General features: G+C 43.0%; 1 protein-coding gene across 5 annotated transcripts in view; it reads left to right on the top strand.

Moving 5' to 3' along the window:
* Positions 1-26,445, top strand: part of KDM2B (lysine demethylase 2B) — a 199,085-nt gene that overhangs the window by 96,478 nt on the left and 76,162 nt on the right. For all 5 annotated transcript variants that reach the window (XM_040346897.1, XM_040346913.1, XM_040346888.1 and 2 more), the window contains 3 exons: positions 5,910-6,036; positions 9,115-9,569; positions 24,037-24,123. In XM_040346897.1, the coding sequence (XP_040202831.1) occupies positions 5,910-6,036; positions 9,115-9,569; positions 24,037-24,123 (669 nt within the window). The remainder of the gene's footprint in view (positions 1-5,909; positions 6,037-9,114; positions 9,570-24,036; positions 24,124-26,445) is intronic.

Raw genomic sequence — 26,445 nt, 5'->3', positions numbered from 1 at the left:
AATATCCGTATAAATACAGCTGTTCTGTGAAGCCCTCAGAGGTTTGCTAGAGAACCTTAGCGAACAAACTGCATCATGAAGGCCAAGAAATGCACCAGACAGGTCAGGGATAAAGTTGTGGAGACGTTTAAAGTTGGGTTATAAAAAAATATCCCAAGCTTTGAACATCTCTTGGAGCACTGTTCAATCCATCATCTGAAAATGGAAAGAGTATGGCACAACTGCAAATCTACCAAGACATGACCGTCCACCTAAACTGTCAGGCTGGGCAAGGAGAGCATTATTCGGAGAAGCAGCCAAAAGGCCTGTGGGAGAATCTGTCTACAGGACAACTAATAGTTGTGTACGCTACAAATCTGGCCTTTATGGAAAAGTGGCAAGAAGAAAGCCATTGTTGAAAGAAAGCCATAAGTCCTGTTTTACAGTTTGCGAGAAGCAATGTGGGGGATACAGCAAACATGTAGAAGAAGGTGCTCTGGTCAGATGAGAACAAAATTTAACTTTGGCCTAAAAGCAAAACGCTATGTATGGCGGAAAACTAGCACTGCACATTACTCTGAACACACCATCCCCAACTGTGAAACATGATGTTGGCAGCATCATGTTGTGGCATTGCTTTTTTCAGCCAGGGATCGGGATGCTGGTCAGAGTTCATAGGAAGATGGATGGAGCCAAATACAGGACAATCTTAGAAGAAAACCTGTTGGAGTCTGCAAAGTACTTGAGACTGTCACCCTAAACGTACAGCCAGAGCTACAATGGAATGGTTTAGATCAAAGTATATTCATGTGTTAAGCCCCGTACACACGACCGGATTTCCTGCCAGGAAAACTGTGGGGAGAGCTTTTGGCCAGGAAAACCGGACGTGTGTATGTTTCCCCGCTGTTTTCCTGACCGGAAAACTGCCAGGAATCCCGGTGTGAAAATGGAGAACTTGCTCTCTTTTTTCCCACTGGGATTCCCGGTGGTTTTAAACACAGCAGTTTTCCTATGGGGAAACACTGCGAGGGAGAATACACACAGCCGGGATTCCCAGCCAAAGCTCTCCCCGCAGTTTTCCTAGCGGGAAAACCTCTCGTGTGTACACAGGTTAAGTTACTGAGCAGGTTCTCTGTTTTCCTGTCGGACTTTATACCGCCGGGAATCCTGGTCATGTGTACAGGGCTTGAGAATGACCCAAAGTCCAGACCTAAGTACAATTGAGAATTTGTGGCAAGACTTGAAAATTGCTGTTCACAGATGCTTTCCATCCAATCTGACAGAGCTTGAGCTATTTTGCAAAGAAGAATGGGCAAAAATGTCACTCTAGATGTGCAAAGCTGGTAGAGACATACCCAAAAAGACTTGCAGCTGTAATTGCAGTGAAAGGCAATTCTACAAAGTATTGACTCAGTAGGGCTATATACAAATGCACGCCACACTTTTCAGTTATTTATTTGTAAAGAAAATTGAAAACCATTTATTATTTTACTTACTTTTCACAATTATGTGCCACTTTGTGTTAGTCTATCACATAAAATCCCAATAAAATACATTTATGTTTTTGGTTGGAACGTGACAAAATGTGGAAAATTGCAAGGGGTATGATTACTTTTTCAAGGCACTGTAACAAATATGAGTACAGCATATTACTTGCTACAGCTCTTGTTCAACCCTTGCTTGTCAAATATCGCACTAACCTGTTATACAGTTTTTCCTAAGGCTGCCATTGGGTGCCTACATCAAGCTGGATCTTCACACCCCAACTCCACTTACTTTTATAGCCACTGGCAGCTTTCTGAGGACCTCCCTTTATATTGCAGCATGTTTTTAGGCCTCATTCACACTGGGCATTTAGCCCTGGTCCATGAGATCCCAGTCTTTTGGTGAAGGTGGAAGGCACATGCGCACATCCAGCCCCACTGCTGGCCGCCTATTAATTCCCTGAGAGACTGAAAGCTGCTGTGGCTGGATAGGGCTGCACGGGGTAAAAAGTGGTACTAAAGTTTACGGCAGCATGCGCCCTGGGACAAATGCCTGGTACTTGGACTTCTTGCAATCCAGTCCTTTGTTCCAAAACAATAGTACCACTCGGTGCTCCATCTAGCCGCAGCAGTTTTCAGCCCTCCAGCAGCAAAGTTGGATGGTCTGCCTTTTCCTTACACCCACACCTAAACGCTGGCATCTCATACAGCTGGACTAAACACTAAATATCATTGCAGGTCAGAAGCCCATCTATGTACAGTGTGACCTGCACAAACATTTTTCTATCCAGATGGCTGTCAATGTCAACCTGTGCGGATCTCCAGACACTAAGGGCCATGTAAGGTTTAGAACTCTTGAACCCTTTCACTGCCATGGATGTACAGTATGTGGAGGCAGGTAACTGTTTCCAACTGGCCAGGTCAGTACACCAGTTGTCCATGGCAATGCTCCTTCTGCTACAAATTCATGGTCACTTCAGTGACATGTCATGTTTACCAGCCCCTTCCTTTCTTGAAAGAAAACAGTGAGTGATTGTATTTACCATTCTTCATTTTGTGAATTAATAGGGGGCCTCTGTACAGAGCGCCTCCTCGCCATTCATCTGCAGTGCAGCTGATGCTGCAGAAAAAAGGGACTGAGGACTCTGTCCTCAGTTCCTTTCTCTGTTTTAAAAAAAGAGACATCAGGGCTCTGTTTAGACCCTTGATATTTCACCAAAACCCAACAGGTCTGTAAAAAATAAATAATAAAAATTGCTATATTTTTTACAATGATATTTATAATTAACAAGGACTCATTACCAGGGGGTGTACTACAGCTTACACCCTTACAAGGTCGCTTTTACCCACACAGGGATGCACAGGTATCCCCAAACTCACACTGCCTGCATTGTGGGGCCATGTAACCTGCACAGATGTCAGATTGAGAGCAGCAGCTGTGTCCCAATTGTTGCCATCAATGGGACTACTTTACAGGGATGCATGGAACACCTGTGCATCCTTGTGGGGGTAAATTCAGCTCTCTGCAGTTATACGCTTTAGTATGCCTCATGTGAACAAAGTAGTAGAAATTTTGCAATTTCTGTAGGTTATGTTGTGTTTGCGTGTGCTAATAATGGTTTTAGTGTTTTTTTCTTCTTTGTTTTTTTAATCAAAAATATTGTTTGATAAACATTTGCACAAGTGTTGCGGGACCTAAAAAAAATCCATAGATTTGGATGTATTCATGTGGAACCTGGATATTGCTCCAAAGTCCCGTAGCAGTGCAAAATTTTTGGTGTAGAGACAAGTGAAGAAGTCACTAATAGGAGACTGTCGGCTGCAAAAAGATCACACTTCTAGATATATGGTTCGCATCAAACCCCATAGATGTCCTGAATTGCAGTTGCCAGGGTCTTGATCACTATCGTGAAAATGGACATCCTTGCCTTGAGCCCCTGGCAATGTCAAGTGACTAGGAGAAATAACCTTGCATCCTAACCTGTGGAGTGGAGTAGAGGACCTTTAAATTCCTCAAAACTTCCAGATTTTTGGAGTAATTTTAATTATTTACAGTTATGCGCACCTGCGTTTTTCACCATTTTGCAAAAAGGACCTAAAAAATCAGTAGTATCCTCTATTTATTCGACCGATCCTTTTGCTTTTAAAGAATGTATGGTTTGGGGGTCTGTTACAAAGCTGTAAGTGAAAAGTTAAATAAGAGAAAAGTTGCAAAAATGATCTGCCCATTTATGTTTAAAAGTAGGGTGCATGGCAGCAAAAAGGGTTAATGTATTGTAAACCTAATTACAATGCTTGTCCCTTCCATTGGGCTTACAGGCTGAATGTACAATTTAAATTAGTAATTTTGTCATATAGTAAATATTGCAGTGGTGAATAGGAAGCAGAAATAAATTGTACTTGTCCATACCCTGTGGCAAGTGCTGCTTTACCTGAAATGAACTGTTCAAGGTGTAAACACAGAATGATAGACCGTATGTAATCTGATTTAAAGCAATTTACTGATTCAAAGCAATTTACTGCTTCCCTATCTGTGAGTCACTTCTCTCCATAGACTGGAGTTGCATGACAAGGGTAGATCAGATGTCATCCCTAAAACTCCCAAACAACCCTCCAAGAACTCCACCACCCTTCAACCCCAGTAAAACACTTAAAGTGGGAGTAACCCCCTCTGTAGTATGTTTACCTATCGGTAAGCCTATAATAAGGCTTACCGATAGGTACATTAAATATCTCTTAAACGTGCACCGTTTAAGAGATATTTACTTTTAGATGCAGCCAGTGATGTCACTGGCACATGCGCTCTTAAGGAATGGCATGTTCATGCTATTCCTTCAGAGTCATGCCATAAACGGTGGCATCCATGCAGGCTCAACCATTCATATCTTCAAAACCCTTGAACCCGGAAGGAAGACCGGGTGAAGATTCATAGCGGCACATTTGTACTTAATCTACCGCTTTAGCACAAAATGGAGTTAAATGGCCACCAGACCTTTTATCAAGGACATTACCACTTGCCCACAGACCTTACAGGTCTACCACAACCTGGTCCCTATTATTGGACCACACACTGCAAGAGGACACCATACTAACTGATGGGTCCTCACAAGCAAATTTAATTCCATTCAAGGGGTTCCAACCGCCAACCCTATCGCCATATTGCCTATACACCGCCTGCATATATAGCCAATACTAGGGAGTGAGGGAGGGACGTTCATCCAATGGCTTCCAGGCTCTAATTGTTAGTCCAACCTCTCCCCATCACCCTGTCTCCTCGGCCAATCGCGCAAGTAAACTTCCTACATCTCCCTTTGAACAAGTTAACTTTGTGCTTTCTGGTTCCCCTTCCACCCTGTCATGCCAGCCCTACGTTTCCTTCGTAGCTCTGGGCCTTCTTTTTTATAGCATCCCCATTTTTCATGATCACCAAATTGTGTTAAGCTTCCTAATTCTAAAGCTGCATATGGTCTAATCTCTCACAGATTTCGTGATCCACATTGTGCCCAAATCTAACAGCAAAGGGCTTTTGGCCCATATAGCTAATAAGCGAAAAGAAGTGGTCATATGAAGACTATGTATACACCGAAAGTGATCTTGTATTTGTCACCTTCCATTCTGGGAGCTCATTCAAGCTCATATCTGTCATCTAAAACGTTGCTTGAGAAGATTATAGGCAAAACTTGTCTAAAATAACCTTTCACTGAAAATAACAGTCCCATGTCTGGATACATATACTGTGTCATTGCCTTCTAAAGGGCTAACAAGATACAGTATGAGTCCAGTTATTGACAGAGCTGTTTAAACTGCATAAAACAAAGCACAAGGCAAAATGTCTAGAAAATATATAATACAAATCATGTAGCCTGTATAATTGCTAAGAAAGTGTCATCTTTCTAAGACTGGCTAAAAAGTCAAACATGGTGTACGGAACTCCACCAGAAAGGTCATTTCCTGGCAAACGGAGGACCCAAGCAGTTCTGTAATTACAACACTGTGATTTATCAAGGCTACAGCAGGATGATCTTTCTATAATCTTTATCAAGGGGTTAGTAGCCAAGAGAGGATTTTTTTTTGTTCCAGTAAATGTTAACCTTTGCTAGTCTTTCCAAAGGGTTTCACTTGCACAATCCTGGCAAAAAAAAATGTTTTTCTGCAACCAATGGTATAAGGTGTGTATACGTATATCTTTTGTCATTTTAATGTCTTCGCAAAAGGGTGCAATCGCTTTGTTATCCTGGCGGGGATGGCTACTAACCCCCCCCCCCGCCAGGAGTACACAATAGCTCCACGTGAAGCATTCCTCCATCAACCCGTGGTTGCAGGAAAGAAAATTGCCCCCATCTGTAGCCGGCTTTAGGTTGTTTAGTGTTAAAGTCATAACGTGATCTCATTCAGAACTGATGCCATATACTTCCTCATAGTTAAACTTTGTTGGGTTCTTTTTAGGTGCATGCCAAATTCCGCTATCCTTTCTATTATGAAATGTGTTGGTATGTCCTGGAGAGATATGTTTGCACTTTAACCAACCGCTGTTACCTTAACAAGGAGTATCAGAAGGAATCCATGCTATTTGGTAAGTGCACTGTGCTTTCTTAGATTGATAAATAACTGCTTTACCATTTCATCTACTTTACCGAGCTTTATTAGATTGAACCTGATTGACTCACTGACTGGATTCAAACTTGTTTACGTATACTTTGTGTTCTTCTTTTATATAATTCCTGTTTTTGTATTTAATTTACCTTATTTTATTTATTTTTTTACAGTATTTGTTCTGTAAATTCATATGATGTAGTTAAAATTAAATATTATGGCCTTTAAGGATATAACCATACAGTGTGCACATAATCTCTCTGATCAAATAAAGAACATCAAAGGTGGAAAACACTGAAAATGTTCTATTTTTTTTTGCAAACGCTGGTACGCTGTTCTCCTCTTTTATGATGGCACCCCTGTATACATTAGTCCAGCGGCACATAGCCATTCATGGTACTTGTAGGCTGTTCACCGCACCTGGGCTTCCTGTGTGGAGGAACTAGGCTAGGCATGAACAGGCTCAGGCAGCCCTTGTAAGAGCGCCGATACTGCATCTGTGCATCAATGGTCTGTAAATGAATTTGTACATTATTGTCTAAAATATAAAAACAGAATAACAGGAGGCTGAATAATGTGTATATCTTGGGATGAATAGCTACCAGACAACCTGGCAGTCGGTATACCAAAAAAAAAAAAAAAATTGAAAGGGCATCTAACTTATTTCAGCCTTTCTCTGTGGGGGACAATGGAATTGCATCTATACTGACTCCTTGAAGTTCCTGCTGTCTTGCATTAGATTGACACCTATGGTATGATAAAGCCATCAGGTTACAGTAATATATTCTCAGTACACCAGTTGTATTCTTATGGTCTTAAAGAGGAGGTCCAGCCTCCTTCAGAAAATAATAAGTCTGCACCTACAAATACTGTAGCTGCTGACTTTTAATATTAGGGCACTTACCTGTTCAGGGATCCTGCAAAGTCGGCACCCCAGCTGATTTTTCCCATCGACTCTCAGGTGCTGCCACCACCATTGCTTATAAGGGAAACCGGCAGCGAAGCCTTGTGGATTCACAGCCGGTTCCCTATTGCTAATGGTCCGGCAGTAGGGGATGGAGGAGGGGGCCGAACTGACAAAAACAGGTACCTGCTCCTCGCCCCCAAAGGTGACAAATGTGACATTGGAGGGAGGGGGAGGCAGATAAGTTGAGCTTTCACTCTTGGGTGGATCTCTGCTTCAACTTTTGTCCTCTTTGCAGTGAAATCAAAGCATATCTAAACCAAAATTATGGAGTCAAATATGTTTCACATGCCACTGTAATTGCAAAAAGTTGAATTATATTGTATATGTCCTGCTTTCAGTTAAATCATACTAGCAAGATATATATCTATAGACCCTTCCTGTCCGTGGGTGACAACTCTTACTCAGTTCAGCTGTAGCATTGCCACCCTTTCCTGTGTGCTCCCAAGGTGGACTAGAAGCAGGTGTGCCTATACCAAGTGCATTGCCATAGTTAAAATAGTAAAAATATAATATTCAGTGGCTACTGAAGGCTTGCACATCCACAATTGGCTATAGCCTTGACTTTTTCAGGAACACCAAGAAAGCCAGCAGGTATTGAACGTTTTCATTAATTCCTTGTTGATGATGTGTCCTGGCCACAACCTTTTGGGTTAGTCAGAGCACCCAAATCTAGTGTTTCAGTTTTGAAGAGACTTCGTTGACTTACCTATCTTATGAGGTCTGTCTGCTTTGCTGCAACCATCTATATACATATACCGCAGCCCTCAAAATTTCCACTCGCCTACTAGCATTTGGCGAGTGGATTTAAGCTGGGGGCGAGTGATGACAGGGCTGCATGACCAATCTCCCTCCAATCTGTGCCTACACTTAGAGTCCCGATGAGATTGGCGGCCGAAGAGGAAAGGTGCATGCTCGGGAAAAGTAGTCTGGTGAGCCGCGCACAGGCAGAGCAGTACACAGGTGCTCTCCTTAAAATTCTCATTAAGCCATGGGACCTAACAGTATGACCTCTCTGAGCCTGCCCCCCTCCCCCGGGCCCCGACCAATGTAGCTGGAGAGCAGAAAGTAATGAGTGAGGTGGAGGATTACAAAAATGACCACTCCAGTGCAGCGCTCACTGAAAGTTGCCCTGACATGAGAGCGGCAGCCTTCTAGTTTGTGCAGTTTGTTCTCCTTGTGCTCTATGTAAGTGTCCAACAGTTCAGCCTGAGCACTGTGAGCAGACTGGTCTCAATGTGTGCTGTGCGCTGTCAGTGTGCGCTGTGCTATGGTGTTAATGGCTGTGCAGTTGTGTGGATCTCAGCGCTGGATTGTACTCCCTCCCGCTGTGCTGCAGCTCCTCTCCTCTCTGCCAGCCTGAATAAAAGGGGGAAGTGGGGACATGCAAGCGTGGAGCCGCACACACAGGCTCCTGATGATGAGATGAATAGGAGAGGGAGAGAGAGGATGGATGGGAGTTGCAGAGGAGACAGGAAAATAATGGGGAAGAGACCCAGTTCTAGTGCCCTGTCCCTCTGGTCTGCCCCCAGTGCCCTGTCCCTCTGGTCTGCCCCCAGTGACCTGTCCCTCTGGTCTGCCCCCAGTGCCCTGTCCCATTTTGTTAAAGTTGTTGTTGGTAATATTTAATTTTGTAACTTGATTCTGCATAAAACATTGTCATTCCATGAGATAATCTACGAGGGCGTGTTTACGGGTGCAATTAGGCGCAGGGCAGTGTATGAATTAGGTGGGGCAACTGGTGGCGAGCAACTCTTGAGGCCTGGCTAGTAGCTCAGGACTTTAAATTTTGAGCCCTGATATACCGTATACCACCACATTAAATGTTTTTTTGTATGCAGCAACAGGAGTCCGATGTCCTTTTGGGGATCTAGGATGTCAACCTGCTAGGGAGGACTTGCCACTACCATCTTTGGGGGTGTAAGAAGGGGAGGAGGTCAACAAGCCACAAAATTGTTCACCCTTAACGGAATGTCAATTTTTGGTAGACTAACCTTTTGCATGAGATATTCAAGTTTCCACTTCAGAATGAAAGAGCAAGCTTTGTTTCAAAGTGCTGATAATAATGTATACTTTTATTGATGTTTGTCCTAGAATCAACAGGAAGGCCCAGTATTGACAGCTTGTCCTCGGATTCTTGGTTGGAAATGGAGGAAGAATCCTGTGATGCTCATACGTTGGATGAGAAAGATGACCATGGAGAAAAGATATCCAAGCTATCGGGTGATGAGTCCTTGACACCTAATAGTACACAGTCGGATGGCAAAGAGTCAGCAGAAAAGAAACAAAAGGCCACATTAATGCACTATTTAAAAAGGACTCTATCTAATGACTCTGATGAAAGCTCCAGGTCTGTTGTGCACAGTGACTTCCCAAAAACCCCATCAGAATCTCCATCTACAGAGGTGACTTCCAGATGGACGCACCTCACAGAGTTTGAACTAAAGGGCTTAAAAGCCCTCGTGGAGAAACTAGAGTCTCTTCCTGAAAATAAGAAATGTGTTCCAGATGGAATAGAAAATCCACATGCTCTTCTGGAAGATATGAAGGTTGGTATAGTAATTTTGATACTAGATATGTAAACAAAAGAATAAATTGCCGTATTTGCCGGTGTATAAGGCGACCGGGCATATAAGACGACCCCCTAATTTTTAATTTTTTTACGATTTTTTTGCCTGTACTCACCGTATAAGACGACCCCCCTTGCAAGGCTTCTGACGCTTCATATTTCTTCCTTCTGGAGCCATATTCTTCCTTCTTGCTGGAGTTGGAGCCAATCACGGCGAGAAATGTATTCTATTAATAAATACAAAGCCTGCTTGGATTGGCAGAGGCTGTAACATCATCGGCCCACGCCTCTCTGACTCTCAAAGCCAATCCGCGCAGGCTACTGTATGTAGCTTGCTCAGATTGGCAGAGGTTGTTACTCCAATCGGAGCAGGCTCTATATTCATTTGAATACATCGCTCACCGGGATTGGCTAAGCGGTATATACTGAATGTAGCCGAAGCTACATACAGTATTACCGCACATCCAGCAGGCAGCTGAGCAGCTGACCCGGCGTATAAGACGACCCCTGCTATTTGGACTTTTTTTTTTTAAGTGTAAAAGGTAGTCTTATACGCCAGCAAATACAGTATATAGTGTTTAAACAAATGCTCTTTTTTTCATTTAATTTCAATCTAATGGTGCAATTTTGATTCAGTTGTATCTTGGATATATAGTAGTTCTGTCACAGAGGGAAAATGTAAATCGTTTGATAATCTGCCATGCATTTGCTGCCCTTATCCTCATTCTGCCAACTCTTAAAGTTTACCTAAAGTCCCAGAACAAAAAGGTATGGAGTTGTGGCTTATCAGTGCTTAGATGTGATGGCTGCATACATTTTTATATATTTTTTTTAACTATTTTTATCTGGTCAATTTTTCACCTCCTGCAGATAACATAGTTGTCACAGAGGCTGAAGTTCAAATATCTCTTCCTTTGTTCATCTCCATTACATGGTGGAATGATAGGATTAGTAGTTTACACAGTGGCAATGTTTATTCTTTTTGGGTAATGCAGAGGATGTGAATGAACACTGCATTTCTGGCAAGATGAACAAGTATTTTCTGTTCTTGCTGAAAATGTAATTTTGCCTTAAAAGTGAAAAGCAATGCAGCCACCAAATTGGTAAGCTGCAATATATTACATTTTTGTGTTAGTCTATAAGGGCTTAAAGATTTTACAGCCATGATTCTGTCTCCAGTCTGGAGGCTTCCTTGATTCAAAAACCAGTTGGCACACGCTCTATAGCCCCCTAATCTAATCTAACGTGGAACCTTCTCATTAAGGGGCTTGCTAACCTCTACATCAGGGATGTGCAATTAGTGGACCTCCAGATGTTGCAGAACTACAAGTCCCATGAGGCATAGTAAGACTCTGACAGCCACAAGCATGACACCCAGAGGCATGATGGGACTTGTAGTTCTGCACCAGCTGGAGGTCCGCTAATTGCATATTCCTGCTCTACATGATAGAGGCATCATCCTCTGGTTTTTACCCGTCTCCCTCTGAAGTCTTTTTTTTTTTTTTTTTTTTGGTGCTGGGTGTTAGCCTGTATGCTTAAAATAGGCCATACGGCTAGCATCTCTAATGTAGGGGTATGGCCCTATTCAGGTTTAGAGACTTGAAGACTAGTTGGTACCAGCACCAGTGAGGGTAAACACAAAGGGTGTTTCAATTGAGAAGTCGGAATTTCAATGGTAAGTTTATTAAACTAGTTCAATTGCAGAAGGAAATGTATGCTCTGTATAGAGCACAGTTTCTGTTGATACTATTTACTATCCCATCATTTAGGGCCCTTTCAGACGTACGGACAAACGGTCCGTTTATTACAAGTCCGTTTACGGACTTGTAATGCACCCCTATGGGATCCGCTAACGTCCGCAACCATCCGCGTCCACAAAGATCCGCTTTTGCGGACGGAAAAAACCCTATTTTTCTTCCGTCCGGCGGAACGGATCGGATGAATACGGACACACGGTCCGTATTCATCCGATTCCCCATAGGGGAGAGCGGAGCAGAGACAGGGCGGTCTCTGCACAGTGTGCGGGGACCGCCCTGTCCACCGACAGCTAATCCCCGCTGAGCCAAACGGGCTAACGGAGCGGATCAATTACGGATCCGCTCCGTGTGAAAGAGCCCTTAACCCCTGTTAAAATGTCAGGTTTCTGTGATGTAAAATAAATGAGACAAAGATGAAGCATTTCAGAACTTTTTCCACCTTTTAATGTGACCTCTAAACTGTTCAACTCAGTTGAACAACAAACGGAACTCTTTTAGGTGGAGGGAAGTAAAAATAAAGAACTAAAATAATATGGTTGCATAAGTGTGCACCCCTTTAAACTAATACTTTTGAAGCACCTTTTGATTTTATTACAGCACTCAGTCTTTTTGGGTATGAGTATTTGCATGGTACATCTTAACTTTGCAATATTTACCCACCCTTCTTTGCAAAAACACTCCAAATCTGTCAGATTGTGAGGTTATCTCCTGTGCACAGCTCTCTTCAGATCACCCCACAGATTTTCAATTGGATTCAGGTCTGGGCTCTGGCTGAGCCATTACAAAACTTTAATCTTCTTCTGGGGAAGCCATTCCTTTGTTGATTTGGCTGTATGTTTTGGGTCGTTGTTATGCTGAAAGATGAAGTTGCTCTTCATGTTCAGCTTTGTAGCAGAAGCCTGAAGGTTTTGTGCCAATATTGACTGGTATTTGGAACTGTTCATAATTCCCTCTACTTTAACTAAGGCCCCTGTTCCAGCTGAAGAAAAACAGCCCGAAAGCATGATGCTGCCACCACCATGCTTCACTGTGGGTATGGTGTTCTTTTGGTGATGTGCAGTATTGTTTTGGCACCAAACATATCTTTTAGAATTATGGCCAAAAAAATAAACCTTGGTTTCATCAGACCAGAACACATTTCCAACGTTCTTTTTGGAGACTTCCGGTGTGTTTTTGCAAAATTTAGCTGTGCTTGGTTGTTTTTCTTTGTAAGAAAAGGATTTAGTCTTACCACTGTACCCCATAGCCAAGACATATGAAGAATATGTGAGATTGTTGTCACATGTACCACACAGCCAGTACTTGCCAGATATTCCTGCAGCTCCTTTAATGTTGTTGTAGGCCTCTTGGCAGCCTCCCTGACCAGTTTTCTTCCCTCCAAAATTGATGAAAAGACAAGATGTCCAGTTCTTGGTAATGCCACTGTGGTGCCATATTTTCTCCACTTGATGATGATGATGACTGTCTTCACTGTGTTCCATGGTATATCTAATGCCTTGGAAATTCTTTTGTACCCTTCTCCTGACTGATCCCTTTTTACAATGAGATCCCTCTGATGCTTTGGAAGCTCTCTGTAGACCATGGTTTTTGTTATCGGATGTGACTAAGAAAATGGCAGGAAAGACCTACTAGAACAGCTGAACTTTATTTGGGGTTAATCAGAGGCACTTTAAATGATGGCAGGTGTATATTGACTGCACACTTGTGCAACCACATTATTTTATTTTTTTACTCTTCTTTGCTTCATTGTTCAACTAAGTTGTGCAGCTTATAGGTCACATTAAAGGTGGCGAAAGTTCCTGAAATTATTTATCTCTCATTCTTTTACATTACAGAAACCTGGCATTTTAAGAGGGGTGTGTAGACTTTTGTATATCCACTGTATATAGCAGGCATGTCTTTACTCCTGTGATGCTTAGTGCCACTATTGGGTTCTTTGTGCTAGTTTCCTTCTAGCCATGTCTGAAATGGAATGCATGTAGCGATAGAGGTGCTAGATTGGCACAGGCATACATTTCGGGAGGGATCGAAGGGAGTGTGGCAGAGGGTGATGGACTATACGTGAGAACTATTACAGTACAACATTGCCTAAACTAGTGGTATGAGGCTAGCTAGCAACCCACAGCTACTTTCTTACAAGCAGATTCTGCCTCAGAGTGTGAACTTACCTTTCCAAGCTGAATTTTTTTTTCAAACTTTGCAGTGAATTCCTTTGTTTTTATGTTGTGTGTTTTATTAAAGGGGTTGTAAAGGTGTGTGTGTGTGTGTGTGTGTGTGTGTGTGTGTGTGTGTATCTATATATATATATATATATATATATATATATATATATATATATAATTTTTTAAATAACAAACATGTCATACTTCCCTCCACTGTGCAGTTAGTTTTACAGAGTGGCCCCGATCCTGGTCTTCTGGGGTCCCTCGGCGGCTGTCTCGGCTCCTCCCCGCAAGAGCTAACCCCCTTCTTGGGAAGCGCTCTTCCAAGGGGGTTAGCTTGCGGATGCGCTCCCGTGATACAGCCGGTGGCTATAGTCGCCGACTGTATCGCTCGGCCCCCGCTGTGCCGCATCATTGATTTGATTGACAGCAGCGGGAGCCAATGGCTGCACTGCTATCAATCTCCAATGACAAGCTGCTTCAAGCTGGGGGAAGCCATCGCGGGAACGAGCTCACAGAGTTTTGTGGCTTAGGTTAGTAAAACGGGGGGCTGGGGGCCCCGGGAGTGCAAGGTGTTTTTTCACCTTAATGCATAGGATGCATTAAGGTGAAAAAACATGAAGCTTTAAAACCCTTTAAATCTAAGAGACTTTAGCTGGCTTTACACCTGTACATTTTTGTTAGAAAATTTAAATTTTCATGTCAGAATATGTAACATAATAATATAAGAGTTTAAAGGGGATGGTTCAATCGGTTTCATCCAGAGTGAGCAAAATCAAACGACAAAGCTGAAAACATTTTGTAGAATCTTATGGGAATGGACAAATCTTTATTTGTTGAATTCGCTCCCAGCTAAGAACATTCGTAACTAGACTTATTAGAATTAAGCTGTGCTCTTGAATAATCATGGTTAAATAATGTGACTTCTGAACCTTGAAAGAGCGTGAATTAAGTGAAAATCACTCTCTAGGTCCAAAGTTATCAAATATATTTCTGAGGAGAAATGTCTTTTATCATAAATGCATCAAAACAACAATCCATATTAGATTCTTCAGTAAATTCATCCACGGTGACGTGTAACCAAGACACCCAAGAAGAAGTGAACGGGTAAGATAGGAAAAGTCCTCCACCTTTTAAAATTACTGCCGCTTACCAGCTACAAATGATCTCTTGTTATAGGAGATCACAAGGTGCCTGTGGCTTTTTCCCCAGCCCTGGGTCTCTGTGCTTGGCAGCAAGTCTCCCAGCCTCTTCCTCTATAGATGTCCTCAGTTTTAAGAACGGTCAATTGGTCCCCATGTAAGGATAGAAGGTTCCTTCCTTCCCCTTTTTTTTCTTTGTTAGCCTGGTCGTTGCGTGTCCTCTGTGGCCCGCAGTGCCTCCTCGTCTTGGTGGTCCTTCCCTCAGTGGCCTTCCTGTGAGCTTTGAGGCGGTAAGCTCCTATTTACTCCTAAGAAGTCGAGACAGTTAACTAGACTTATGCACTTGTCAAAGTTAATCCGGATGTAGAACGAAAATTTGTGTACGAAAATTGAGGCACTCAAACGAACAAATAATCTAAAACAAAGAAGGCATGATCGAATGGTCAGACGAGTAGTTTTTTTACTTTCTCGTCTGAGCGATTGAGCTAAACATTGAGCCAACATGTCGGGAACACATTGCTGGCACTCTTCTCCTTTTCTGTAAGCGTTGGTAAAGCCAAGAGAAATTAAACGTTGCTCTGTGATTCTGGCAATAGCATACTGCTGTCTTAGGGCCAGTTCACACCACATGCAGTCCAGTGTGTGTGTTTGTTTTTTTTCTGCATCAAAAACGCATGGAAAGTAGGTCATATGGTTTCCAATGGCATAGTTCACACCAGTGCAGTCAGTTCCAGAGTTTCCAGAAAACAAAAGTAAAACATTCTGCATTTTTCCTGCACTGGACCGTACTGGAATGCAGTACAGTAAAAAAAAAAAGCATCTGGAAATGCATGCAAAAACGCATCCAGAACGGATCTGGACTGTGTTTTCGTGGTGGGAATCAGCCCATAGGACATTATTATATCTATCTGTGTATGAGTGAACGCTCCAAAAAAGCAGCTAGCACGAAGTAAGGTAATCTGCCAATCTTCTATGCAGATATTAAAAGTGAAAGTGCAGCGCTCAAAAATTCCACATATATACAATGTCGTGCATAAATGAAAAGCTGGAATTTATAATCATCAAATTTAAGCCAAAACATTTTTAAGCATAAATAACCACTTAAGCTCCAGAAGATTTACTCCCCTTCATGACCAGGCATTTTTTTTGCGATACGGCACTTCTTTACTTTAACTGACAATTGCATGGCCGTGCGACGCTGTACCCAAATAACAATTGTCCACCCCCCCCACAAATGGCGATTTAGTTTGGTGGTATTTGATCACCTCCCTTATTTTTAATAATTGTTAAAAACTACCCCAAATTTTGGAAAAAAAAAAAAAAAATACTTTCTGTTATAAAACATATCCAATAAAAGTAAATGTAAAAAAATAAAATTTCTACATCAATTTAGGCCAATATGTATTTTGCTACATATTTTTGGGAAAGAAAATCCCAATAAGCCTATAATGATTGGTTTGTGAAAAAGTTTTCTATTGTCTACAAACTATGGAATATATTTATTCAATTTTTTATTTATTTTTTACTAGTAATGGCGGCGATCAGTGACTTATAGCTGCGATATTGCGGCAGACAAATTGGACACTGACACTTTTGACACTTTTTTGGGGACCCAAATACAGTGATCAGTGCTAAAAAATATACACTGTCACTGTACTAATGACACTGGCTGAGAAGGGGTTAACATCAGGGGTGATCAAAGGGTTAACTGTGTGCCTAGCTGGTGTTTTCTTAGTGTGTGGGAGGTGCTTTTACTAGAGGAAGGCATTGATCCATGTCCCTGCTTTGCAGGAACACAGGATCCATGCCTTTCTTACTAACAGAAGGGCAATCTGCCTTGTTTACATATGCAGACTGCCGTTCTGCCTGTGTACCGAACGATTAGCGGTTGCCGATGGACATCGGGTCTGCGGGACCCACTGATAGGCTCCCGCTTTGTAGAATTGCAGCAGGAATGAGCCGTCAGCGGCACACTCACGTTCGCTACCTGAAAATGCAGTATCTTGCGCAGCGTGGCCGCCCTGTAGCAGTAAAACTGCTATAGGGCGGTCGGCAACTGGATAAACACGTTATGGGGATTAATCACCACTAGGTGGAAATCATCCTTAAAAAGTGCTGATGGTGCAAACAAAGTCCCAAAAATAAGTGCAAAGATGACTATCAATTTTCCTCCTTTAAAAAAGTGCTAATGGTGCAAAATATGTCCCAAAATGAGGTGCAAGGATGAAAATCTTCCTCCTTAATAAATGCATATGCAGTGTCCCCAAGGGCAGAAATAATCCACGTGGTCACCAACAGTGCACTACACCACCACCTCTGCAATGCACTCACCAGATGGATGAAATGTATAAGCATATTTTATGTACTATTTGTCATATTTTAATAAAATACTACACTATATACTATTTCTGCATGGGCTCTATGGTGTGAGCTTTATATGCAGAGAAAGGATCACTGGCACCTGAGCTGTTTGGAGTCTGATGAACTTCAGGCGATATATGGATTGGATGTGTATTTGCCTATACATGTAAGCTATCTGGTGAGTGCATTGCAGAGGTGGTGGTGCGGTGCACTGTTAATGACCACGTAGACATCTGTGTCCCATTGCGGAGATGTCCCATCTCTTCCTGTCCCATAGCCAAACAGGAAGTGCGAGGAAATCCTAAGGGAATTATTTGGGGGCCTCCCAGTTCACCATAATTAGTGTCCCCATTGGAAGATTTCCCCTCTATTACTTTTCTGGGGACAACTCAAAATTTGGGATTTTTTTTTTTACTTTCAATAATAATGGCAAATGGGACAAATAGGGTGAATCCTCCCTAACGGGGGCACTGGCAGCAAAAAAAAACTGACAGGGGTTCCATTCCTCTGCCCTCTATCTAAAACTAAAAAAAAGTTTTGCTTTTAGTTATACTTTAATCTCTGCACTTTTTTGGACGTTGTTTGCACTATCAGCACCTTTTTAAGGATGATTGCCACCTAGTGGTGATTACCCCTCATTACATGTATTGTTTGTTTACGCAAAAAAAATGGGTTTACCATAATTTGATTATGAATTCCAGTATTTCATTTATGCACGCTATTCTATGTATGTAGACTATAATACTAATATATCTAATAATATTAGGGCTGTTACTGATTACAATTTTCGTGTTGAATTACCCTTCTTTTTTTTTTTTTTTTTTTTATTTTAATTATAGCGCATATACATTTTTTCAGATCACCACCATATATAGTCCCCACTGTAATAGCCACAGACATCTCCCCCCCCCCCCCTACTGTAATATCCACAGACATCTCCCCCCCCCCCCCCCACTGTAATATCCACAGACCCCCCCCCACCCCCCACTGTAATATCCACAGACCTCCCCCCTACTGTAATATCCACAGACCATCTCCCCCCACTGTAATATGGTCCACATCTCCCCCACTGTATAGGAAGATTAGTGCTTGCTTAGTATTACCAGAGAAGCCAGCCGAACCCGAGCATTTGAGGCCGAGTGATGATGTCAGCACGCCGCTCTAGGCTCACCTAGGCCACCGCCGGGTGGACCAAGATGGCATCCGCTCCGGGAGCTAGGTCGAAGCTGCGTTTTTTCCTATGGCCGAGGCAGTAGTGGAGCCCTGCGGATCACGTGGTGTGCCGATCTGCATATGGTGACCCGTTCGGATCACGGATCATTTACGATCCGTTGCACCACTAGTACCGATCAAAAGAATTTTGATCGTTCAAAAAAATTAACGATTAATCGAGGAATTAATCTTTAATTTCCACAGCCCTAAATAATCTATATGACAACAGAAACATGATGTAGCTACAGATACCCCATATTGTCCATAACCTAGAGGCATGTGGTTTTGTAGTCCTCAGAGATGGCTAAAAACAACTTCCACACAGGAAGTTGTAATCTCACCAGATTTCTGGCAAGATCAACAGGTATTTTTTTAATTTATCAAACTGATATAACAAAATGCTTTCAACCGATAAAACAAACCAAATAAAAAAAAAAGTATATTTTTAGGGTCTACATATACTTTAACGTTTTTTACTCCAAAAAATTAAGATGCAATATATGTGCATGTTTCAAAATTCTTGATACTTTTACTTTAAAAAAAATAAAAAGCTGGTGATCCTTCTAGCTCTGCTGGGTTCCTATTTCAAACTTACCAAGACAAGCTCATAAGCAGATCTGCCCTGCTGTGGTCTGTTTGTATTCCTGTGATCATGGCTGGGTATACGATACATGGCGTGTTTGCATTGCTATTGGTCAGTTTGGCCATGCTCCTTCCTAGCTCATTTAAAGCGGAGTTCCAGCCTTTTACTGTTTGTTAAAAGTCAGCAGCTTCAAAAAGTGTAGCTGCTCACTTTATTAATAAACCGACACTTACCTGCTCCACGGTCCAACGACGTGGCCGCTGGGAGCTCTGCTCCTGTCCCCCCCCCCCCCTCTCCGCCGGCGCCTCCATTCATAGTATGGGCACTCTGCCGTGACAGCTTTTGGCTTCACGGCCGGGCACTCGCTGCACATGCGCGTGTCGCGCTGCACTCTGAGTGGACAGGCAATCTCCTGGGACCTGTCACGTGTCCCAGGAGATCGCCCAAAGGGAGGGGCCGCCTAAGGTGAGAAATGGAGTCGCCTAGGCGGTCTCTGTGTGGAAGTAGGAAGTAGGACAGGAAGTCCCACTCCCCCCCAAAAAAAAAAAATGACATGCCCTCACATAGCTCCCTTTGATCCTCCTCCACCTCTCGGAGCTTATTAGTAAAACAGCCAAACCCTTCAGTACTGTCGGGTGCTATTGTGATGGCTGATGTTGCCCAAGTAAGGTGGGTGTAAGGGGGCGAGGAGTGCTTAAAGTGGAAGTTCCACTTTTGGGTGGAACTCCGCTTTAAGTAAGGGGACAGTCTTCTTTACATATACACAGTGGGGAAGTTCAGCCTGTCTGCGTCCAGATCCATTCTTAAGACCCACATGGGTGTACATTCATGGATACGCATGCAGGTCCATGCCGCCAGCTGCCTGTCATTGATTTCAACAAGAATCCTGCATAGGACCAGTGCTGGATTATGAGCATCATGAGCCTGGTGCGGAGGATTTTGCAGGGCCGTTTTTATTGTTAAAGCGGTGGTTCACCCTCCATAGCAACATTTTAGCATAAATTAAGGCATAGTAGCACGAGCTACAGTATGCCTGTCTTGATTTTTTTAGCGCGGTACTCACAGTGCAATCATACATTGAAGATTCCGACTCCCCGCGGGGAATGGGCGTTCCTATCCAGACGGAGGATGATTGACGGCCGGCTCTGGCACGTCACACTCCCCGAAGACAGCCGGAGTAGGTCTCGGCTCTTCCCGGCACTATACGGCGCCTGCGCACAGACTATGCGCAGGCGCCGTGAAGAGCCAAGCCTATTTCGGCTATTTCCGGAGAAGCGTGACGTGCCAGAGCCGGCCGTCAATCACCTTCCCTCTGGATAGGAACACCCATTCCCCGCGGGGAGTCGGTATCTTCAATGTACGATTGCACTGTGAGTACCGCGCTAAAAAAATCAAGACAGGCATACTGTAGCTCGCGCTACTATGCCTAATTTTATGCTAGAAGAAAAACAATTTTTTTTTGTTTGTTTATAGGGTGAACCCCCGCTTTAATAAAATTAAACGCAACATTTTTTTATTAAAACAAATTGGGTATTTTAAACTGCTCATTCACACTGTATGTGCAAGAGAACCAGTGTGAATGAGCCCAATTTTTTTTATTATTATTATTATTTATTGCAATCTTTTATTGTTTACGTTTTTTATTTTTTTTTACAATTTAACCTTTTTTTTTTTTTTTAATGCTTTCGGGGGGGGGGGGCGGCAGTGAGTGGTGTCAGTAGGGCTGTGGTTGGAGTCAGTAGAGCAGTGGACAGTGTCAGCAGTTTTTTATTTTTCACAATTTCATTATTTTATTTTTTATTTCAAAATGCATTTGGGGCTGGGTTTTGCAGTGGACGGCATCAGTAGGGCAATGACGTTTCCCCAAATGGTCAGTCCAACCCTGCTGGACCTATATTAAGGTAGGGGCCTGGAGCTGCAGCTCTAATAGCTTCTACGTTAATCCGGCGCCCTGCATAGGACACAGAACACCTGTATATTCTGCGTGGGTGAAGATGGCCCCTTTTACACATACCTAATGATCAGTATGCCCATATGAATGTTCCCTAAAACTGCTTGAAGTATAATTTTCCCATCTCCCACTTACTCTTCCATTTTCTGGTTTTGGAAGGGCCTGTTCACACTATAGTAGAGAGCTACGTTTTTATGCATAAGAAGTACTGAATGTGAATGAGGTTTTGCACCCAGCCACAAAATAAAAATATAGATTAGCCACTTTGTTAATCATAATGACAAAGTGATCAGAAAAAACTTTGGTCCATAGCGAAATATAGAATTTTTTTGTGGTCAGGGCAGTAAAATTAGGCTGTTTTTTGTACCACGTGTACTGTTAGGTTACCTATTACATATTTCCTGTAAAGGTAAACTAACACCGGATCCCCTCCCGCCCCCCCTAGATCCAGCTGTATTGATCCCCCACGATCCTGAGCTGTCAGGTCTCCTGTGCGCCGCTCCATCGGTCTAGGGATTTGAAATCCCCTCTGCTTTCTCTCCAGGATGTCACATGGACACCACTGACCAATCAGAATCCATCTGGTCCATTCTTGCAGTGCTGGATGCAGAGGAAAAAAAAAGTGGGGATTTGAAAAAAAAAAAAAAAAAAATGCATCCACCTTATTTAACTGTTAAACTGCAATAGGTTCTAATACTTGTTCTTGGGTTCAGATACCTTTTTATATTCCCTGAGTAGACCTGTAGGATGATTTAAGATATTATTACCAACACCTGTTCAAAGCGTGGTAATTGCTTTTTAGATGCTTTGCTGTAATGTATGCTGCTTACCTTGTGCTTCTGCCAGGAAGAAGCTGAGGGCGGAGCTGGGAAGCAGAAGGTGTAGGGTCTGGAGGAGGGCTGGTGTCTGCTGAGATGAGGGGATGCTGCAGCTGCACAGAGAGGTGCAGGATCTGTAGAAGGTGTTCTGTCCTCCTCTGATGCCGACTGCTGAGACCAGGTGGAGGCAGAGATGGGGGGCCGAAGCTGCAGGTGAGATGCCAAAGCCACGTGAAATGGCCTGAAGGGCCAGATTCGGCCTTGCATTTGACACATGTGATCTAGATCAGGGATCTCCAAACTACGGCCCTCCAGCCGTTGCGGAACTGCACATCCCATGAGGCATTGTAAAACTCTGACATTGACAGACATGACTAGGCATGATGGGACTTGTAGTTCCTGAACAACTGGAGGGCCATAGTTTGGAGACCCATGATCTAGATGATTGACCTTCCCCCTAAAAACAATCATGACACGATACCAGCCTGAATGAGTACATAAACATTCCCCAATACAGCCATATTATAAGGCCTTTTTTATTGTTAGAGGCCTGAATAGTAACCCTCATCCTAATAAAAAGCTACTTGCCTGAGCTTGAAAAGGGGGAGTTGTTCCTGTTCTTGTGTATTAAACAATACAGGCTGATGGTCAAAGGCCTTGTCTGCCTAATGACCAGTTCAAGACAACCTGTATCACTGCCTGATTTTGCTGGATTGTGCATACTGCTGCTTCACAGTTTGACTTCTTTCCAAGCAATTTAAAGCGGAGGTCCACCCAAATTATTATTTTTTTTAAAAAAGCCAGCAGCTACAAATACTGCAACTGCTAACTTTTTAAAAAATGGACACTTGCCTGTCCAGTGCGCCCGCGAAGTCGGCAGCCGAGGCTGCGCAATCACTCGTCTCTCGGCTGCCCCCGCCGCCATCCTCTGTGAGGGAATCGGGAAGTGAAGCATTGCGGTTTCTCTGCCCAGTTCCCTTCTTGCCAATGCGCGAGCAGCGCGGCCCGTCCTCACTGGTCCCCGCTCTCTCCTGGGAACAGTGTGTTTCCTGGGGTGGTCTGGGGGAGTGGCATGACTCTCACGGGAGTCTATGCCCAGAAGTGGGTGCAAATACCCCCTCCCTCCTGAAAGGTGCCAAAGTTCTATTTTTGGGTGGAATTCCACTTTAATGACAACCCAGCAGATTGGTACTAGGGTGCATGAGAGTATGTACCAATAAGTGAAACTGCATCAGATACATGCATGATATAATTAGCCTGAATTCAGTAAAAATTTAAACTGATGTCTTTTTGATTTATTTCTTATTTTAGAATCTAATCATTTTGCAAAGGTTTTATTTTTTTAGCACCAGTAGTTTTATGGAATTAGTTTTCTGCCATAACTCATCACTGTGATAATGATGGGAAGAATACCTTTTATGGCTTTCCGGAGTATCTCTATTAGGGGAGGTCCAGCTGTAGCTGTGTATTACGTTTTTAGCATGACATACCGTATTTGCCGGCTTATAAGACGACTGGGCGTTTAAGACGACCCCCTAATTCTCCAGCTAAAATGTTGGTTTTGGGATATACTCGCCGTATAAGATGACCCCCTTCCTACTAGTCATGCCTCGCCTCACTGTGCCATCATTACATGCCAGACTGTGCCACCATTACATTCCAGACTGTGCCATTACATGCCACACTCACTGTGCCCCTACATGCCTCACTGAGCCATTACATGCCAGACTCACTGTGCCCCATTACATGCCTCACTGTGCCACTACATGCCAGACTCACTGTGCCCCATTACATGCCTCACTGTGTCACTGCATGTCTTGACGATCCCTTACCTTATCCTAAGACATGCAGTATCTGTCAGACCGCGGCCGTCCATTTTTTCAAAAGCCGCGCCTCCTCCTTCTGCTGTTCCGTGATAGGCGGAACACTCAGCTTCCCAGGAGACACTGTGTTCAGTGTTCGCCTATCACGGAGGCCCTCTCGTCCTCGGACGAGAGGGCCTCCGTGATGGGGACATTAATGTGCAGGGTCTCTGATGGGGACAATAATGTGTGTGTGTGTGTGTGTGTGTGTGTGTAGGGGGGGTCTCTGTTGGGGACCAAATGTATGGGCTGTGTGTGTCACGGTAACACAGATGTAAGGCCCTGTGCATGAGGTTACAGCATTTAGGTTTTGATCGGAGGATACTGGTGCACCATCCAGCTCTACTGCTGGCAGCCTGTCAAATTCTATTCTGCTGCTGCATATTCATTTGTAAATACCGTAACAGATTTATTTTTTTCGGCCCACAAATATATGAAAAAAGTACAATGTAGCCCTCAAAGTGAAAAGTTTGGAGACCCCTTCTTTAGTAGATGGTAAACACGCCACCTTTCTAATATTAACGGTAAGGATGTATAAGTGATGCATATACACATGTGTACTATGATGTTGGATGCTAACCAAACTTTTCATTGAACAGACTGTACTCAAGGAACATGCAGACGATGACCAGAATCTGGCCATTTCTGGAGTACCTGTCGTGTCTTGGCCCAAGAAACCTGCCAAGGTGAGTCTTCAATCAGATATAAAATATACACATTTTATACAGGTTTTTCTGTTTAAAGGAAAACCACCCTGATGACACATTTCCTCCAACCTCGTTACCCATTATAGGTGGTTCTAAAGGTATATTTAGTGACTGCGATGTCTGGTAGTGATAATATTGGGCAACATTCCAGAAATGGCATGTTTACGCATGGAGTTTAACAGATCGCATGAAGGGTTTTCATAAACCCTTCAAAAATACCATGTAACACGATAAAAAACAGAAAAATGCCATTGCTTATTTGTTTTCCATTTGCAGGGGGTCTTCCTCTCATGTTTTCCTCTTACTTGGTGAATGTATGACCTAGAACACCTGATATATATGTGAGATCCAGAGTGATGACTTGCTAAGTAATAAACCAGTATGACTGTCCTTGACCTTACACCCTAAAAAAAAAAGTCTGCAACGGCATTGCGAATATTTTCTTTTCGGCCAAGAGACTACTTCAGGTCTCCTACTTGTGTCCCCTTGTGGATTTAAATGTTTTTTACATTTCCACTAAAGGCCTTTTTTATTCGGTAATAACTTTTGTTTTAATTAAGACAGCCTTGGAAAAATCACACCCAAATCTAGGAACCAGCTTTAAAAGCCTAGAACCCAGCACCACACAACGTGCGTAAAGCCTTATAGGTAGTTTATGGACACATAGTTAAGCAACAGTTAAAAGGAAAATATTAGCCTTAATTTTTTAAATACTTTTATTTTAACAACCAAGGGGTAGATTCATAAAGACTTACGACAGGCGTATCAGTAGATACGCCGTCGTAAGTCTGAATCCCTGCCGTCGTATATTTAAGTGTATTCTCAAACTGAGATACGCTTAAATATTGCTAAGATACGAGTCTCCTACGCCGTCATATCTTAACTGCATATTTATGCTGGCCGCTAGGGGCGTGTACGCTGATTTACACCAAGAATATGTAAATCAGCTAGATACGCCTATTCACGAACGTACGCCCGGCCGTCGCAGTAAAGATACGCCATTTACGTAAGGGGTTTTCAGGCATAAAGATAAATCACCAAAAACATGGCGCAGCCAATGTTAAGTATGGACGTCGGAACCACGTCGAATTTTTCAAATTTTACGTCGTTTGCGTAACTCGTCCGTGAATGGGGCTGGCCGTAATTTACGTTCACGTCGAAAGCATGACGACTTGCCGACGTCATTTGGAGCATGCGCACTGTGATACGTCCACGGACGGCGCATGCGCCGTTTGATCGAAATGTCATTTACGTGGGGTCACAGTTAATATACATAAAACACGCCCACAGCTTCAAAATTTGAATTAGACGGGCTTACGCCGGACCTAATACGCTACGCCGCCGTAACTTCGGCGACAAAATCTTTGAAAATACCATACTTGCCTCTCAAAGTTACGGCGGCGTAGCGTAATAGGAGATACGCTACGCCCGCCTAAAGGTACGTGAATCTACCCCTAAATTAACAATAAAAATACATAACCGACTACTTTACCAGTAGAACAGCCAAAGTTAAAACGGGACAAATATGGAGGTTGTTCATTACATATGCAGGCTCTGCTTCTTACTTTCTAGTGCTACATAATAGTTGTAAATGACTGCTCTTCTCACACTGCAGGTCTATGAATTGGTTCATTGATAGATAACAATGCACTTGCTGTCTAGCAGATATCTCAACCAGTTGCCATTAATAGCAACTTATGTCGCGCACACACGACTGTTTTTCATGACGAGAAAAATGCAATTTTTTAAATTGGTCATTAAAAACGATCGTGTGTAGGCTCCAGAGTATTTTTCTCGATGAGAAAAATTACCATTAAAAATTTACAACCTGCTCTATTTTTTTTCTCGTTGTGAAAAACGGTCGTGTGTAGGCTTTAACGACGCGCATGCTCAGAAGCAAGTTATGAGAAGGGAAATGTGCATAATCAGCCCAAACGGTGGCGCCATTCGAATGGAACTTCCCCTTTATAGTGCCGTTGTTTGTGTTGTACGTCACCGCGCTTTGCTCAAGCATTTTTTTTTTCACGATCGTGTGTAGGCAAGGCAGGCTTGACAAGAATCACGTCGAGAAAAACGTCTTTTTTTTTTCCATGACGTGAAAAACGGTCGCGTGTACGCGCCATAAGAGTCTTTTGCTAGCCCCCTGACTCACTTATACTTACCTTCTCAGTATTTCTCCATGCCTAGTTACTTCAGGAGCCAAGAGTTGAGCTGCTATGGTGTGAATAAGTGGGCTTGAGTATGTGTTAGTAAGAGATTGTGACTTTGCTTTGAATTGACAACGTGAAAGTTCATTTATGA

This window comes from Rana temporaria, chromosome 1 (assembly GCF_905171775.1).
Source record: "Rana temporaria chromosome 1, aRanTem1.1, whole genome shotgun sequence".
NCBI lineage: Eukaryota > Metazoa > Chordata > Amphibia > Anura > Ranidae > Rana > Rana temporaria.
Note: the sequence above shows the minus strand (reverse complement) of the source record. Positions and strands in the feature narration are given on the sequence as shown.